The 16108-nt window shown below is 42.6% G+C and overlaps 1 protein-coding gene and 1 long non-coding RNA gene across 2 annotated transcripts in view; both read right to left on the reverse strand.

The window, feature by feature from the left end:
- LOC310671218 overlaps positions 1-16108 on the reverse strand; it is a 497424-nt gene that overhangs the window by 387881 nt on the left and 93435 nt on the right. The gene's annotated exons all lie outside the window — the stretch shown is intronic.
- On the reverse strand, positions 755-12608 carry LOC310670178 (vomeronasal type-2 receptor 26-like; the record flags this gene model as incomplete). Its single annotated transcript, XM_083424993.1, has 6 exons — positions 755-2013; positions 3031-3157; positions 8385-8612; positions 9109-9918; positions 10472-10763; positions 12394-12608. 6 exons carry the CDS (start codon positions 12606-12608, stop codon positions 1103-1105), a joined length of 2583 nt encoding a protein of 860 aa, XP_083281119.1. The 3' UTR covers positions 755-1102.

Here is a 16108-nt window from a genome sequence, read left to right on the forward strand (position 1 = left end):
CCCAGGATCTCTACATGGTTCAAGGGGCAGGGACAGAGCTGGAAAAATATGTTTACACCAAATCACTGCAACATGAGTCACTTGCATTTCGGGGATGAGTTTGGCTTGAACTTTGCTAAGAACAGCCTTGCTGGGTTAGTCCAAACTCCCATCTAGTCCTGCAACACAGTGGCTAATCAGACATTGCTGAGAAGCTCACAAGCAGGGCATGAAAGCAATGGGCCTTGCCAGGCACTGGTCACCAGCAACTGGCATTTGGGGGAAGAAACTATGTACTGCATGATTCAATCTTTTGTTTGCTCTCAATCTCCCAACCTTCCGATTCATTGGACGTGTATGAGTGCTGGTGCTATATTAGAGAAGGAGACAAAAAGGATGCGTCCTGCCCTTCTCCAGAAGCTTAGGGCAAATAAGTGAGAGGTCTGCTCCATGGGGGTGAATGGGGACTACCCCACGAATCTCAACCTGCCTTCATGCCACCACCACTCACCTGCCTTCTTACTTACAAGTGGGGGTTCTACTCCATCATTGTCTTTGGCTCCAGCTATTGTGGTGCCCCTCTCACTCCCACCAAACAGACAGCTGTCACATTCATTGGTTGATGCCGACCTTGAAAACCCTAAATGACATTGGCCCTGTATATCTAAAGAAGCGTCTCCACACCCATCGTCCAGACCAGATACTGAGGGTCCAGCTCCAAGGGCCTTCTGGTGGTTCCCTCAAGCATTAATACACTCAAGTGAGATTCCGTTTTTCAGTTGCTGTTTTTAATACTAGAAGCAGAATTTCAAGTTACACTAAGTTATTATGTAGGCTTAGGTTATGAACTCAGGAAGAAAGGAAGTTGGGTCATGTCAAAGTATAAACTGGATATGGTAGAGAAGGATAATTATGTATGAAGAGGGAGGCTGCACTCCGTGTAACGCTACAGGTAGGGATATCCCTAAAAGTTGTATGTCCAGAAACTCTCCAGGGATGTGATTCAATGCTTCCCTTTCATCATTAAAGATGAATGAAAAATGAAGAGCAAATTTTATCTAAGGAGATACATTCATTCCTAAGGCAACTCTGTGGAGGAAAACAGTTATAAATATGTTAAGAATCAGGCAACAACTTTAGTTTTTGTGGCCAGGTGTTCCTTTGTGTTCAGATCAGGCCTCAGCACAAGAATGTAGCATTTGGGAATGAAGATGCAGCCCAGAAGCCCAGCACTAGAAGCCAAGATAGAGAAGATCTGCACGGCTACCATGTATTTCCCCTTGGTGCTCAGGTAGGTGGGCACAAAGGAGACCCAAACGCTGCAGAAGACCAGCATGCTGAAGGTGATCAGCTTGGCTTCATTGAAGGCCCCAGGCAGCTTCCTGGCCAGGAAAGCCACCGTGAAGCAGATGGCAGCCAGGAAGCCCATGTAACCCAGGGCAGCATAAAACATGGCAACAGACCCTTCATTGCATTGCAGGGTGATCTCTCCAGCCTGGGAATGCTTGTCGGAGTCTGGGAATGGGGGAGAGATGCCCAGCCAAATGATGCAAATGACCATTTGGACACTGGAGCAGGAAAGGACAATGGAGTTGGCCAGACTTTTCCCTAACCATCTCCTCACCCTATTCCCTGGCTTGGTGGCCAGGAAGGCCAGCACCACCATGATGGTTTTGGACAGCAAAGAAGATACAGCAACTGAGAAGATGGTGCTGAAGGCCGTTTGTCGAAGGAGGCAGGTGACTTTCCTGGGACGGCCAATGAAGAGGAAGGAGGACAAGAAGGACAGCAGGAGGGAGACAAGGAGGATGTAGGAGAGGTCCCTGTTGTTGGCTTTGACTATGGGAGTTTCCTTGTGTTTAATGAAGATCCCTACAACAAAGCCTGTGGTTAAGGACAGGAAGAGAGCCAAAGAAGTCAGGAGAATCCCCAAATATTCTTTATATGATAGGAAGCTGATAATCCTCGGAATGCAGTGATCTCGGTCCTTGTTTGGATATTGTTCTTCTGGACATTTGGTGCAACGCTCTGCATCTGAGGAGGAGAAAAAGAATGCCTTTGGCTTTGCTTACAGACACATCCTATTACATGTCGATAAATGCACTCACATAGGAGATATCAGAAAATGAGCATGTGAATTTCATTACGCGATAGTTTTCGGGCAGTACACTGCTTGATTTCCATATTTCATTTCACTTTTAATTTGTAAACTGCCTTTCTATATTGCTATGCAGAAGGAGGGTTACAAGCTGAAGAAACAACAAAATAGACAGCAAAGATCACAGGCGTAATACACACACAAAAAGTCATAATAAAAGCATAACTTTAAAATAAACAACATATCAAAATAAGCAAAATTACTATTCAATAATAATACTAAGGCATAGTAAACAGTAAAATTTAATATCAGCAAATAATAAACAGCTAACACTTATCATGTACAATAAAGAATTACTAATCTATAATCAATAAAAAACAGCAAGTCACAATGAATAAAATACCACAAAACATGCAAACCATGTAAAAGGATCAAATTGAGAAACAAGGACACACAACTTATTATTTATTTATTTTTAATATCCTTGAACTCCTCTCTTCCAAGCTGCTACAGCTGGTCTCAAACTCCTTGACTGGGATATCCAATAACTTCCTGCTGAAATCCCATAATTTTTAATTGTTCTGCAATGGAATGGAATGTTCACCTAATTTTTATTATTATTGTGCATCATGCTTTCTCTCTTTTAAATAAATATTTGCTATTTTCACTATTTCTCACTTATTTTGAAGACATTTTAAATTTCCTTTTGTGAGGGTGGTTCTGGTTCTCTGATCCTAGAAGGCTTGGTATAAAATAGCCAAAGCTGTGCCTTATGGGCAGAGCAGGCTGAACCCAATTTGAATCCCAGAGATTGCTTCCTGCAAGTCATTTCTTTCAAATAACTTCCTGGAAGGGGATTAAAAATGCATCCAAATATGTCTTTAGAATCTTCACAGAACGTCTCTGACTAACAAATTCTCCCAACAAATTCCATCTCCTGTGGTGTCACCCACCTTCCTGTGTAGATATGGTCCCTTCCCCACACGGAACACAAGCATAGCAGCAAAGCGGCTTGTCTTCTTGAACCACCTTGGCATATCCTGGGCGACACCTTTTGGTACACCTGGCGTGAGGCACAGTCTAGCCATAAAGAAAAGATGGCACATTAAAGAGGAAGTGTCAGCAATACTTGTGCATATAGAACTCACTCAGAGAGTCTGGAAAGAACCCAGCAAGGTCTCCAGTCCCACAAGAAAGCACCCTTGATGTCACTCAGCATGGGGGGCCGCTAGGGGCGCCTTGGAAGATGTCCGACAATACCATCTATCCGGCTTGCACGAGGTAATTAGAGGCTGATTATGGGGAGTATATCAGTCTCCCTCATTTTCCCAGGGGGTGGGAAGATGCTGTCTCGCCCGCAGCTGTCCATAAATCACCCCCGAGTTCGAAAGAAGGAGGGGTGGGGGCACTGAGCGGAAAGCCGTTGTGTGAGTTCTGGAGCTCCCGGATGCTACTTTCAGGAGCGAAACTAGCTGCGTTGCTTAAGATAAAAAAAAAAAATGGAAAAGTGAATGCACATGTTTCGAGCGAGGTCAGAAGTGAATTATCTGCTAAATAAATTTACCATGGAGAAGACAGAGCGATGGGACGGAATGAACAAAGGACTACATCAAAGAAGCACAGCCATGCTGGTATGTTGAACAGAATGGAAAGGGGGGGGAAGCTTTCTTTTCCCCCCAATATCATTTACCTAACAACCCCCACCCCCCCGCCCTGAAGAACCATCACAATGATAGATTGCAAGTGAGATTGAAAAATAGACTGTGTGGAAACAAAAATGCTAATGAAAGGATTTACTCTGTGAAAGATCTGGAAAGAAGGGAGGCTTTCTTGTGGCGTAGTTACAAAGTGATCTGCCATTAAGAGGCAGACCTTGATGCAAGATTTTCAGTCTTAGGGAGGGTGAGCCACTGTTCTGCTATCAGGTTTGGATCGTAAATTTGAAAGGGCAATAACCCTCCTGGAATGACTGATTTATGGTACAGAAGGTCTGGGAAAATTAAGGAGCGGACGCCGAGACTGTATTTCATCGGAATTGACTAAAATGGCGACTGCCGCCTGAATAAGACTCTTGGACTCTTGGATTTATGTGAGATGAATTACGGGAAAGCATTACAGAGTTCACACAGAAATATAACAAGGCTGTTTCTTTCAACTCGCTGGTGGAGAAAATTCAGAGGTTATTAAGAAGAAAAAGGATAATGACAAGGAGAGGAGAAGATGGGACTGTGAACATCAAAGCAGCAGAAATATAAAGATGATTGGACTCCTACCGAACTCGAAGCATGGGTACCCCCCACAAAAAAATTAAAACTTGGTTTAATATTTGGATGTGATATGTATTGGAATAATTAATATGATATGATATGATATGATATGATATGATTGGTTTTGTAAATGGAAATTTAATAAAAATTATTTAAAAGAAAGCACCCTTGATGTCAGGGGTGCCAACTTGAATAAAATATTGTGGGGGCCCAGGTAAGCCGCACAACACATAATCGATGCCCATCAACTTTTCCGGGACCCAGCCCCCTCAAATATTTTATTGTGGGGGCCAAAGCCCCCAAAGTTCCTAGGAGTTGGGTCCTATGCTTGATGTAGAACGGAAATGCCCCTATTGTGTTTGCTTTTGTAATAATAATAATTTATTTATACCCCACCCATATGGCTGGGTTCCCCCAGCCGCGCTGGACAGCTTGTAACAAAAGATTAGAAATACATTAAAACATCAATCACTTAAAACTTCCCTAAACAGGGCTGCCTTCAGGTGTCTTCTAAAAGTCAGGAAGTTGTTTGTTTCCTTGACATCTGATGGGAGGGCATTCCACGGGGCAGGCACAACTACCGAGAAGGCCCTCTGCCTGGTTCCCTGTAACCTCACTTCTTGCAGGGAGGGAACCGCCAAAAGGCCCTCGGAGCTGGACCTCAGTATCCGTGCTGAGCGATGGGGGTGGAGACGCTCCTTCAGATATAATAGGCTGAGGCCGTTTAGGGCTTTAAAGGTCAGCAACAACACTTTGAATTGTGCTCAGAAACGTACTGAAAAAGGTATTAGTACATAGGTCTTTGAACAACTGGAATGAAGCACAGTATAATATTAATAAAAAATTAGGTACATTCAGGGGAAGTATTTGTGTGCCAGGAGAATTTGTGTCTATGGTGTTGATTCATAGAGTTTGGAAACAACCGAACAAATTCTCTACGCACAGGGCAAAAGATGCAGAAACAAAAGAAAGGAAAAGAAAAATCGCATCCCAGAACAGCAGCAATAAAACACTCTGATGAAGAGCAGTATTTAAACACAGAGTATGATCACATCTTATGCAGGGCTTACATTCCGGGGAAGGAGTAGTATATGCAAAAATGTATATACAGTGGTACCTTGTTTCCTGAATGGCTAGGCTCCCAAACAAATCCTGCAAACCCGGAAGCAGGTTTTCTGGTTTGTGAACATTTTTCAGAAGCCAAACGTCCAACGTGGCTTTCAATTGAGTGCAGGAAGCTGCTGCAGCCAATCGGAAGCCATACCTTGGTTTTCGAACAGTTTGGGGAGTTGAGCGGACTTCTGGAATGGATTAAGTTCCAGAACCAAAATTCCACTGTACTCGAATGAGCCCCTTGGAACGGCTCCTGCACAACCACCCTGACCTTCCGGAGCTGGCCTGCCAAGCAGGCCTTACTCCCAAGCTCTCTCTTTTGCTCATTGGGCACCAGGATGCTCTTGCGTGGGCTCTGTGATGTTCTCATGAGATCTCGCAAGGCCGGGCTGGATTAACCATTAAGCAAAATAAGTACTTGCATAGGGCACCAGGGAAGGAGGGGCCACAGAATTTTTCTGTTGCTGGATTTACCATGGGCCATATTGTGCGGCTCAATCAGGTTCCACAAAAAAGGCTCCCACAATAGATGAAAAAATTACATACATACAAACATACAGATATACATGTGTGTGTGTGTATCTGCACATGAAGAGCATTATGCACATTTAATAATTTACTTTCAGAAACTGAAATTGACCAATTCTATGAAGACTTACAACACCTTATAGAAATGACACCAAAGAAGGATGTTCTTCTCATTATAGGGGATTGGAATGCTAAAGTAGGGAGTCAATAGATAAAAGGAACAACTGGCAAGTTTGGCCTTGGAGTTCAAAATGAAGCAGGGCAAAAGCTAACAGAGTTCTGCCAAGAGAACAAGCTGGTCATCACAAACACTCTTTTCCAACAACACAAGAGACGACTCTACACATGGACATCACCAGATGGGCAGCATCGAAATCAGATTGATTATATTCTCTGCAGCCAAAGATGGAGAAGCTCTATACAGTCAGCAAAAACAAGACCTGGAGCTGACTGTGGCTCAGATCATCAGCTTCTTATAGCAAAATTCAAGCTTAAACTGAAGAAAGTAGGAAAAACCACTGAGCCGATAAGATACAATCTAAGTCAAATCCCTTATGAATACACAGTGGATGTGAGGAACAGGTTTAAGGATTTAGATTTGGTGGACAGAGTGCCTGAAGAACTATGGATGGAGGCTCGCAACATTATACAGGAGGCAGCAACGAAAACTATCCCAATGAAAAGGAAATGCAAGAAAGCAAAGTGGCTGTCCAGCGAGGCCTTACAAATAGCGGAGGAGAGAAGGCAAGCAAAATGTGAGGGAGATAGTGAAAGATACAGGAAATTGAATGCAGATTTCCAAAAAATAGCAAGGAGAGACAAGAAGGCCTTCTTAAACGAGCAATGCAAAGAAATAGAGGAAAACAACAGAATGGGAAGAACCAGAGATCTGTTCAAGAAAATTGGAGATATGAAAGGGACATTTCGTACAAAGATTACCATAATAAAGGACAAAAGTGGTATGGACCTAACAGAAGCAGAAGACATCAAGAAGAGGTGGCAAGAATACACAGAGGAATTATACCAGAAAGATATGGATGTCTCGTAAACCCCAGGTAGTGTGGTTGCTGACCTTGAGCCAGATATCCTGGAGAGTGAAGTCAAATGGGCCTTAGAAAGCACTGCAAATAACAAGGCCAGTGGAACTGATGGTATTCCAGCTGAACTACTTAAAATTTTAAAAGATGATGCTGTTAAGGTGCTACACACAATATGTCAGCAAGTTTGGAAAACTCAGTAGTGGCCAGAGGATTGGAGAAGATCATCTGTCTCCTGAGAAATCTCTATGTGGAACAAGAAGCTACAGTTAGAACTGGATATGGAACAACTGATTGGTTCAAAATTGGGAAAAGAATTCGGCAGGGCTGTATATTGTCTCCCTGCTTATTTAACTTATATGCAGAATTCATCATGCGAAAGGCTGGGCTGGATGAATCCCAAGCCGGAATTAAGATCACCGGAAGAAATATCAACAACCTCACATATGCAGATGACACAACCTTGATGGCAGAAAGTGAGGAGGAATTAAAGAACCTTTTAATGAGGGTGAAAAAGGAGAGCGCCAAATATGGTCTGAAGCTCAACATCAAAAAAACGAAGATCATGGCCACTGGGCCCATCACCTCCTGGCAAATAGAAGGGGAAGAAATGGAAGCAGTGAGAGATTTTACTTTCTTGGGCTCCATTATCACTACAGATGGTGACAGCAGTCACGAAATTAAAAGACGCCTGCTCCTTGGGAGAAAGGCGATGACAAACCTAGAGAGCATCTTAAAAAGCAGAGACATCACCTTGCCAACAAAGGTCCGTATACTTAAAGCCATGGTTTTCCCAGTAGTGATGTATGGAAGTGAGAGCTGGACCATAAAGAAGGCTGATCGCCGAAGAATTGATGCTTTTGAATTATGGTGCTGGAGGAGACTCTTGAGAGTCCCATGGACTGCAAGAAGATTAAACGCATCCATTCTTAAGGAAATTAGCCCTGAGTGCTCACTGGAAGGACAGATCGTGAAGCTGAGGCTCCAATACTTTGGCCACCTCATGAGAAGAGAAGACTTCCTGGAAAAGACCCTGATGTTGGGAAAGATGGAGGGCACAAGAAGAAGGGGACGGCAGAGGACGAAATGGTTGGACAGTGTTGTCAAAGCTACAAGCATGAGTCTGACCAAACTGCGGGAGACAGTGGAAGACAGAAGTGCCTGGCGTGCTCTGGTCCATGGAGTCACGAAGAGTCGGACACGACTAAACGACTAAACAACAACAAAAACAATAATTTACTTAATTAATTATAATGAAAGCATCAGCCAAACTTCCAAAAGATTATACTTGAATTCCTCTTGGAAATATTCAACAGATTACTAGATCTTCATGTGTATCATGTGGAATAAAGGGGCTCTTACCTGGTTGAAGCTCTTGGGCCACACAATAGCTTCTGGGTTAACGGCGAGCTTGAAGTCAGTGGATGCCTCTCTCTCTATACTCCCAATTTTCACTCTAACACAAGACTCATTGGGAAGCACCACCCAATTCTCAATATCAAACATGATGGGCAGCTCCCCATTCTCACCCAAATACAGTCCGCCCATGGAAGTGTTCAACAACCAGGTTTCTCTTAAGAAAGGGTGAAGCTGGAATGACAGGGAAAACACCAACATTTCAAAGCATTTTGGACATCTCATCCCTCCTCCCTTTGAGCTCCAAAGTCCTGGCATACCTGGCCTCGTTGGAATCTACAGAGGACTAAACACCAGAACTTAGAAGGCATTTTAGATGCCTCATCCCTGCTTCCTTGGAACTCAAAACTCCTGTCGTGCCACAACTTCTCCTACTGGCAAAACTAAACACACACCCTCAAAGTGGAATGATGTCTGTTTTTAAATGTTTTGGCTTCTTTTGTTTTTATCATATGGTCTTATGTTTTTTATTGCAGTAGACCACCTTGAGATTTTATGAAATACACATTGTATATATATTTTCCATTAGGAGCCTAAAAAAAGAATCTAAATCTAAATAAATAAAACAAAAACCTTTTCCTCACTGTTGCATTCGTGTCTAAATCAATGAGAATGATTATTGTAGAGTTGGTAGAAAGAACTTTGATTTCTAGAAAGGGAAAGGAAATACCTGCCACGGCTGTAGCCTTTGACATGCCAACTGGTCTCCTCCACCCGCCATCAACATCTGCTTTGATCTGGATGAACAGGCAACATTTAAAGCATGTGCCATGATTTGGAGACTGAAGTATGTTCTGTGGCTGTCTTGAGACAGAACATTCTGCAGCTCATCTTCAGACGGCACCTCCAGATTCTCCACATCTCTGCATCTTGTCCAACCTCTCACAGCGAGGAGGTGCTTTGAGTATGAGCAACTAAATGCTTTTTGCCGCAAAAGATTACGAAGATAGGACTCTGATTTACAGCAGTCACGTTTGCTCCTTATTTTGGTCTTCATTACAAAGGAAAATGAACCATGGATATACTTCAAATGCTTCGGACCAAAAAACAAATTTATGTCAAGGTCTTGAAAAGCTGTTGTGAGCCATACTTTTGGCCCAATTTTTTTCTCTTGTTCTTCTTGTAGTCGCATGATGACACTCAGTGCTGTATGAACGTTGACATAGTAAAGGAATACATCGGTCTCTCTCCGTAGAGCAATTAATTCACTTTGTGTCAGTATCTTAAGTTCATTCTTTTCTGGTATTGTTAATGAAAAGGCAACACAAATGCCATTGCTGGCCAGCAGAGATGTTAAGACACTCAAGAACCTTTCTCCATTCTCACTGTCTGGAGCAAAGAGGCCGATCCACGTCCATCCAAAGTGCTGGAGGAACTTTACAATCCCCAGGTACTGAACTTCTTCATTGGGGACCGTACGGTAGACAAAAGGAACTTTGGTGTTCTCATCAACAACCCCAGATACAAAGCCATAACTGATCTGGAAGAAAACTACAGTGTTTTATTTTCAGAGGAAAGTACAGGAATAGCCTGAAATATTTAATACCTAACAAATATTGTGCTGACTGGGGCTGATAGTTTTATTTGGAAACTTCGGGAGGCTGTAACCCTAACAAAGTCTCCGTTATAATAATAATAATAATAATAATAATAATAATAATAATAATAATAATTTATTATTTATACCCCGCCTGGGTTTCGCCAGCCACTCTGGGCGGCCTCCAACAGAACACTAAAACACAATAACCTATTAAACATTAAAAGCTTCCCTAGCAGGGAAGAATCATAGAATCATAGAGTTGGAAGCGACCCTGAGGTTCATCTTGTCGTCCCCCCTGCAATGCAGCTGTCCCATACGGGGATCAAACCTGCAACCTTGACATTGGCAGCACCACACTCTAACCAACTGAGCTATCTAGCTTAACATAGCTCAGTATTTTTGTCCTCGTTGATGCCCCTTTTTGCTGACGATAATGAGAATTTATTTTGCTGCTGAACCTCTTTTGTGTCCCTCCATGCCCCACCCTTCATACCTGTGGGATTTTGTACATGCCTGACGTAGTTGAAATCACTTTGGAGATGATGGAATTGGCTCCTTCAAGAACAGCCAAGATATTATTCCATTTTCCACAGCGATAGTTTGGAATATTGCTTTCCACACCTGCAATCAGGTCTAGCATGGCATCAGAAGTGATCCTTGCATTGTAATAGTTCTCATAGAGGCTGTAGCCCAGAGTGATGTTGGGTAAGAGCCTGGGATCCTGGTTGATCTCTTGGATGGTGAACAAGAAGGACGAGATATGCCAGTAGAACCTATATGGCAATCTGTAAGAAATCAATCAAATAAAAAGTGTCAAACCATTCACCACCTAATGAAAATAAATAGTATTTGATTCCCTAAATCATGGTCTGCATTAGGGCTGCCATACAGACATAGCAGGAAGACAGCAGTTGAAAACAGTGTGTGGGTGGAAATCACTGGAATTTCCTTTAAAATAACTCAAAAACTTTGCCAATAAATCTTTTTGCCTGGATTTTCACTTGTTGCAATATGGGGACCCTGGTCTGTATGTTTGTTTGAAGGGTGAGAAGAGACATATCTTTCTTACAAGATGAAAATCCATCTGCCACCTAAGAATTAAAATATAAGGATTTCTCAAGAGGAGAAGCACACAATCTTTAAGGAAGGAAAATGAAGAAAACATTCTTCTTTCCGAATGTGTGAGAAATATGGGGACGTGGCTGCTAAGGCTAGTATTGGCTGCTTCAAAGGAGTTGCATAAAGAGCCAACTGCAATGGAGAGCTAAGTCTGATTAGCTCTCTATTTCATTCGTATGGCTTATTTTCAATAGGCATGATTCGGATTGGGCTGTTATTTGATAAAGTTCAGTTCCAACCAGTCTTTATGTGAAACAAACCATCAGAAGGATGTATTTCCTTCCGTCTCTCCGGTGCAAGTGAATTCAGGTGTCTGGCTCAGCAGTGAGGGGGGAATCTTAGGAATGTGGATTGCTGCTGGGGGGGGGGGGGTGAAGCAGAGAAAATGTCCCTGGAGCCAAATTAATTCCCCGGAAGCACTGGACTTGGCTAAGCTTGCAATTGCGTGTCTTATTCTGCATCAAAGGGGGCTTCTTGTGTAGTTCCAGTTTGAGATAATGTCCACCTAAACTAACATTTCATCCAGGAGAATAGTTTCCTTGTCATTCATTATTCTCTCTGTGGGAACTGTTTAATCTCATTGCAATGGAGTCGCAGACACTAATTCTGCTGATATCTCCTGGGAAGTTATTTCAGACAGCATATCAGCATCAAAGACCTCTGTTTTGTCTGTTTAAATACGTTTTGTTTTGGATTTCAACAGTAACACTATAAAATTAACATGAACAGCAAACACAACACTTGGAGTATATGTTATTGGAAGTAACCTTAATGTACATACATAATAGGCTCACTGATTAATTAGTCCTCTCCATAGAGATACATGTGTTATAGGGGGTTACATGCTTAAAAATTTGGCTTCCTTTACGTGTCCATTAAAAACTCTGCCGCATTGCGTCAAGTGTTCAGAAAGTGCTATTTCCCATACTCCTGCATACCAGGAACCCAAAGTGCCCCATTCATCTTATGAATACAGGTGTGATCGTTCAGTGAATCATTTTGAGGCCTGATCAGCTTCATTTATGCACTTGTGTTCTTCAGCAAGCAACACAGAAACACAGAAGGTAAAAACAGAGCACATCTGGGAACATGCAACCCACTAGCTGCTGAGAAACTCAAGTTCCCTTCAGCCCCTGCCAGCATGGCCAGTGATCAGGGGTGATGGGAGCTGCAGTCGCGCAATATCTGGAAGACCACAGAATCCTCACCCCTAAAATGGAGACTATTTCCCTAGTAAACAGGAGCCATTGCGGTGCAGTAGAAAAACATGACGTCCTTCTGCATATAATTACTTACTCATCCCTAAACCTGGTTACTGGGGGCTGCGAAAAGATGTATGGATGTTGTAGAGCAATCAGATTTGGAGATATTATCCCGCCAATGAGGAAGTCGCCAGTCTGGAAATAATTCTGTGCTTTGATTCCTTCCCGGATTGGATTCAAGGGGCATTTTGCCTTCACGTTTCTACAGGATTCAAGCAAAATGAGCAGCATCAGCATCTGGGATCTCATTCTGACTGATTGCTACACCTCTCTTGTGAGTGTTCCTCTCACCCCCATAGCCAGCTACATCAAAACAAGCAAAAAAACTCTTATTTATCCAATATGGGTAGTGCTCAGCTATAGCTTCAGAGCCATTAAACCTCACACAGATACATCCCACCCCTCTTACTGTCAGTCTTGACTCAGTCTGTCTCTGATACAGGTGATCTTCTGTGTACCAACTTTTCCCACAGGAACAAGGCAGAATAAATCACTATGATGTTGATAATTATAAGGGGAAGGAAGTTACTCTTTGCAACAACCTGAAGTCTCTGTGTGGCCTGAGGGGCAGGAGCAGAGTTGGAGATAAACATGTTTGGGAGGAAACAAAGTTGCTGCTCCAAAGTTTGACATGGGTCACGTGGTGAGTGAGAGTTTGGCCTGAACTTTGCTGCTGACAAGAGCATTAGAGGAGTCCTACTGCTGCTTCAGTTCAAAGCTTAATCCAATCCAGTATCCTGCTGCACCCAGTGGCCAACCCAAGTTGATGGCAACAGCTCTTTCCTGGAGTTGACCTCAGCAACTGGCATTCAGAAATATGCAGCCTCTGATCCTGGCAGTCATGTGATCGCCTTTTAAATGTGTCTCAGTTAGCAGCTGAAACAAAATAAAAAATTTCCTTCCAGTAGGGCTGGACCCTACAAAGTTGATGGGTATTCCCATCCAAATTGTGTGTGCGCACTGTATCATGTGATAATTTCTACGGGGCATGGCTTATCTGGGTCCCCACAATATTTTATTCAAGTTGGCACCCCTGACATCAAGGGTGCTTTCTTGTGGGACTGGAGACCCTGCTCTCCAGGGAGATTTGGCTGGTACCTTCATTGTACATCTTCAGGTGCCAAGTGAAACATTCCTTTTTAACCAGCCCTTTCGCTGATTGACATCCAATGCCCTTTTAAATGTCTTCTGGTGGAGGGATTATTGGTTAGTTTCCGTTCTTTTTTATTATGTATTTTGTGTTTTTTATATTGTATTTTTATGTTGTGAACCAACCTGACAGCTATGGCTGATGGGCGCTATAGAAATTTAATAAATAAAATAATAAGAATAAGAATAAAATCAAACTGAGGTGTCTGGCTTAGCTCGTTTCTGATTACCTAATATCAAGTTTCTGTCATGTCCTTCCATGTACTAAGTTTTCTCCTAGTCTTGTACTTTTGATCCTCATCATAACTCATGTGCCGAAAATATTTCTCTTCCACAAACTACGTATCATAACCTTGTAGATTTCCATATGACCTTTTATCTATGTCCTTCATTTAGCTAGTTTAATGTCCCTTTTCTTCTAATTTAGCTAAGTTCATTTTGCAATTTAGCAATTCAGTTGACAACGTCTTGAACAGCTTAGGAAATTCAGCTATGAATAATATACAGTCTAACTCAAGATAGAAGAGCCTGGTACAAGAATGATTTCAAGCAACAATGGGCAACTCCACAATTGCTAGTAGTGAAGAATTGGGAATCAGAAACTTTAAGAGGTCTACTGTCAATTATCTATCTCCTCCGCATCACTAAGGGAACTTTGACAACGATGCTTTTGGATCTTTTCCTCACCATACACATGGTTAGCTGGAATTGCAGTGAGAGGAAACTGCTTGCCTATGCAGTGGGGGGGGGTTATTGGGGCATTGTTTTTTGAATATGTATTTTGTGGTTTCATAGTTATACTTTGATTTTGTTCTGGTGAACCCCCCCTGACACTGCCCGGTAGAGGATGGTATATAAATTCAATAAATAATGATAATAATAATATTTGTGGAGTTTACTGCAGCCCTCAGGAAAATACTATCTGGCATCCAGATTATTCTTTAATCCCAACAACAAGCTGTGGTTCCACTCAAGATTCAGAAGGGTGGGGACATTCAACTCTACAATTCTACAACTGTACAAAGGCCTCAGTTTATTTGTAGCATCTTTGTTTCGCTTTCTGGCCAATCTCCCACTGTAGTTTACAAATATCATTCCTAAAACAGCCTATGTCCTCAAGCTTATAATTTTAAAAGACATGGATAATAATAATAATAATAATAATAATAATAATAATAATTTTTTATTTATATCCCGCCCTCCCCAGCAGAAGTCGTTCTCAGAGTAGCTAACAACAATAAAAGTAGCACAGCATTCTAAAATTATTTCATTTTAAAATCATTTCTTATCAAATTAATGGCAACCATTGGGCTAGAGTTCTGTGAGGATTACCAAAGGAGGGGGTCAGACTGTGCCTTGGCCAAAGGCCTGGTGGAACAGCTCTGTCTTGCAGGCCCTGCGGAAAGATGTCAAGTCCCTCAGGGCCCTAGTCTCTTATGACAGAGCGTTCCACCAGATCGGGGCAATGGCCGAAAAAGCCCTGGCTCTGGTTGAGGCCAGCCTAGCCTCTCTGTGGCCCGGGACCTCCAAGATGTTTTTATTTGAAGACTGTAAGGAACAAAAGGAAAAGAGATTAGAAACTCCCCTCAGCCTCGGCCTCCACAAACAGTGGTCAGGATGATAGGAGCCGGAGTCCAGCAGCGCCTGAAGGGCCACTGTCTCCCTATCCCTGAAATAAGAACTATTTCCCAGTTAAAGGGAACCTTTGAAGGTGTGGTGGAGAAGCATGAAATCCATGAAGAATTTAATTATTTACACTTTAAGCTTGGTTACTTGGGGCTGGGAAAAGTTATATGGAAGTTGCTCAGCAAAGCTTCTTGGAGATATGATTCCGCTAATGAGGAAATCTCCAGGCTGCGAGTAACTCTGCGCTTCATTTTCTTCCCTCATCAAATTTAAGGAGCACTTTGCTTTCAGCTTCCCACAGACATGTCATGTGGCAAAGACACATGAGAGCAGAAGCAGCAAAGCAGGCTGGGAAGTGCTGGGACTGCACAGTCATTTGGGCCTGCTAAAGTTATTCTGGCCTAACTGCTAACTGTTGGGTCACTCTGACATGTGAAATCAGAGTCTGTCTGCTTCACTTGTGAGCTGAGTCACTATGTAATCTGAGTGTCAAACTGTTTGGAACCATGTAGTTTATGAAGAAGTTTATTTTAACTCAGTAAAGCTTTTATTCTTTAAAACTCTGCATTATTAATTTACGCTGCGCGTCAAGACTTGATGCGGCATTAGAAGCAGAGGTAGCAGCAGAAGCCGCAGCAGGGAAGTCATTCTGTCTTGGCCTCCTACACCTCTATTTTGACTTCTCCTTTCTGCCCCACAGCCAGATAATGAGAAGAAGTTAACACCCTCCAGCACAGTGTGATACGTATAACCTCTGGCTTTCTTGGCTTCTGATGTTTGGGCAATTGCCAGAGATCTCTCTTGAGCTTTGGGAAGAATAAATCACTATCATTTTTATAATTGAAAGGGGAGAAAGTTCTTGGGATCTCTACATGGTTCAAGGGGCACTGACAGAGCTGACAGAAAATATGTTTACACCAAATCACAGATGTGGCTTCAAACTGCAACATGAGTCACTTGCATTTCGGGGATGA

This window comes from Podarcis tiliguerta (genome assembly GCF_965153285.1).
Source record: "Podarcis tiliguerta genome assembly, chromosome: 2".
Lineage (NCBI taxonomy): Eukaryota > Metazoa > Chordata > Lepidosauria > Squamata > Lacertidae > Podarcis > Podarcis tiliguerta.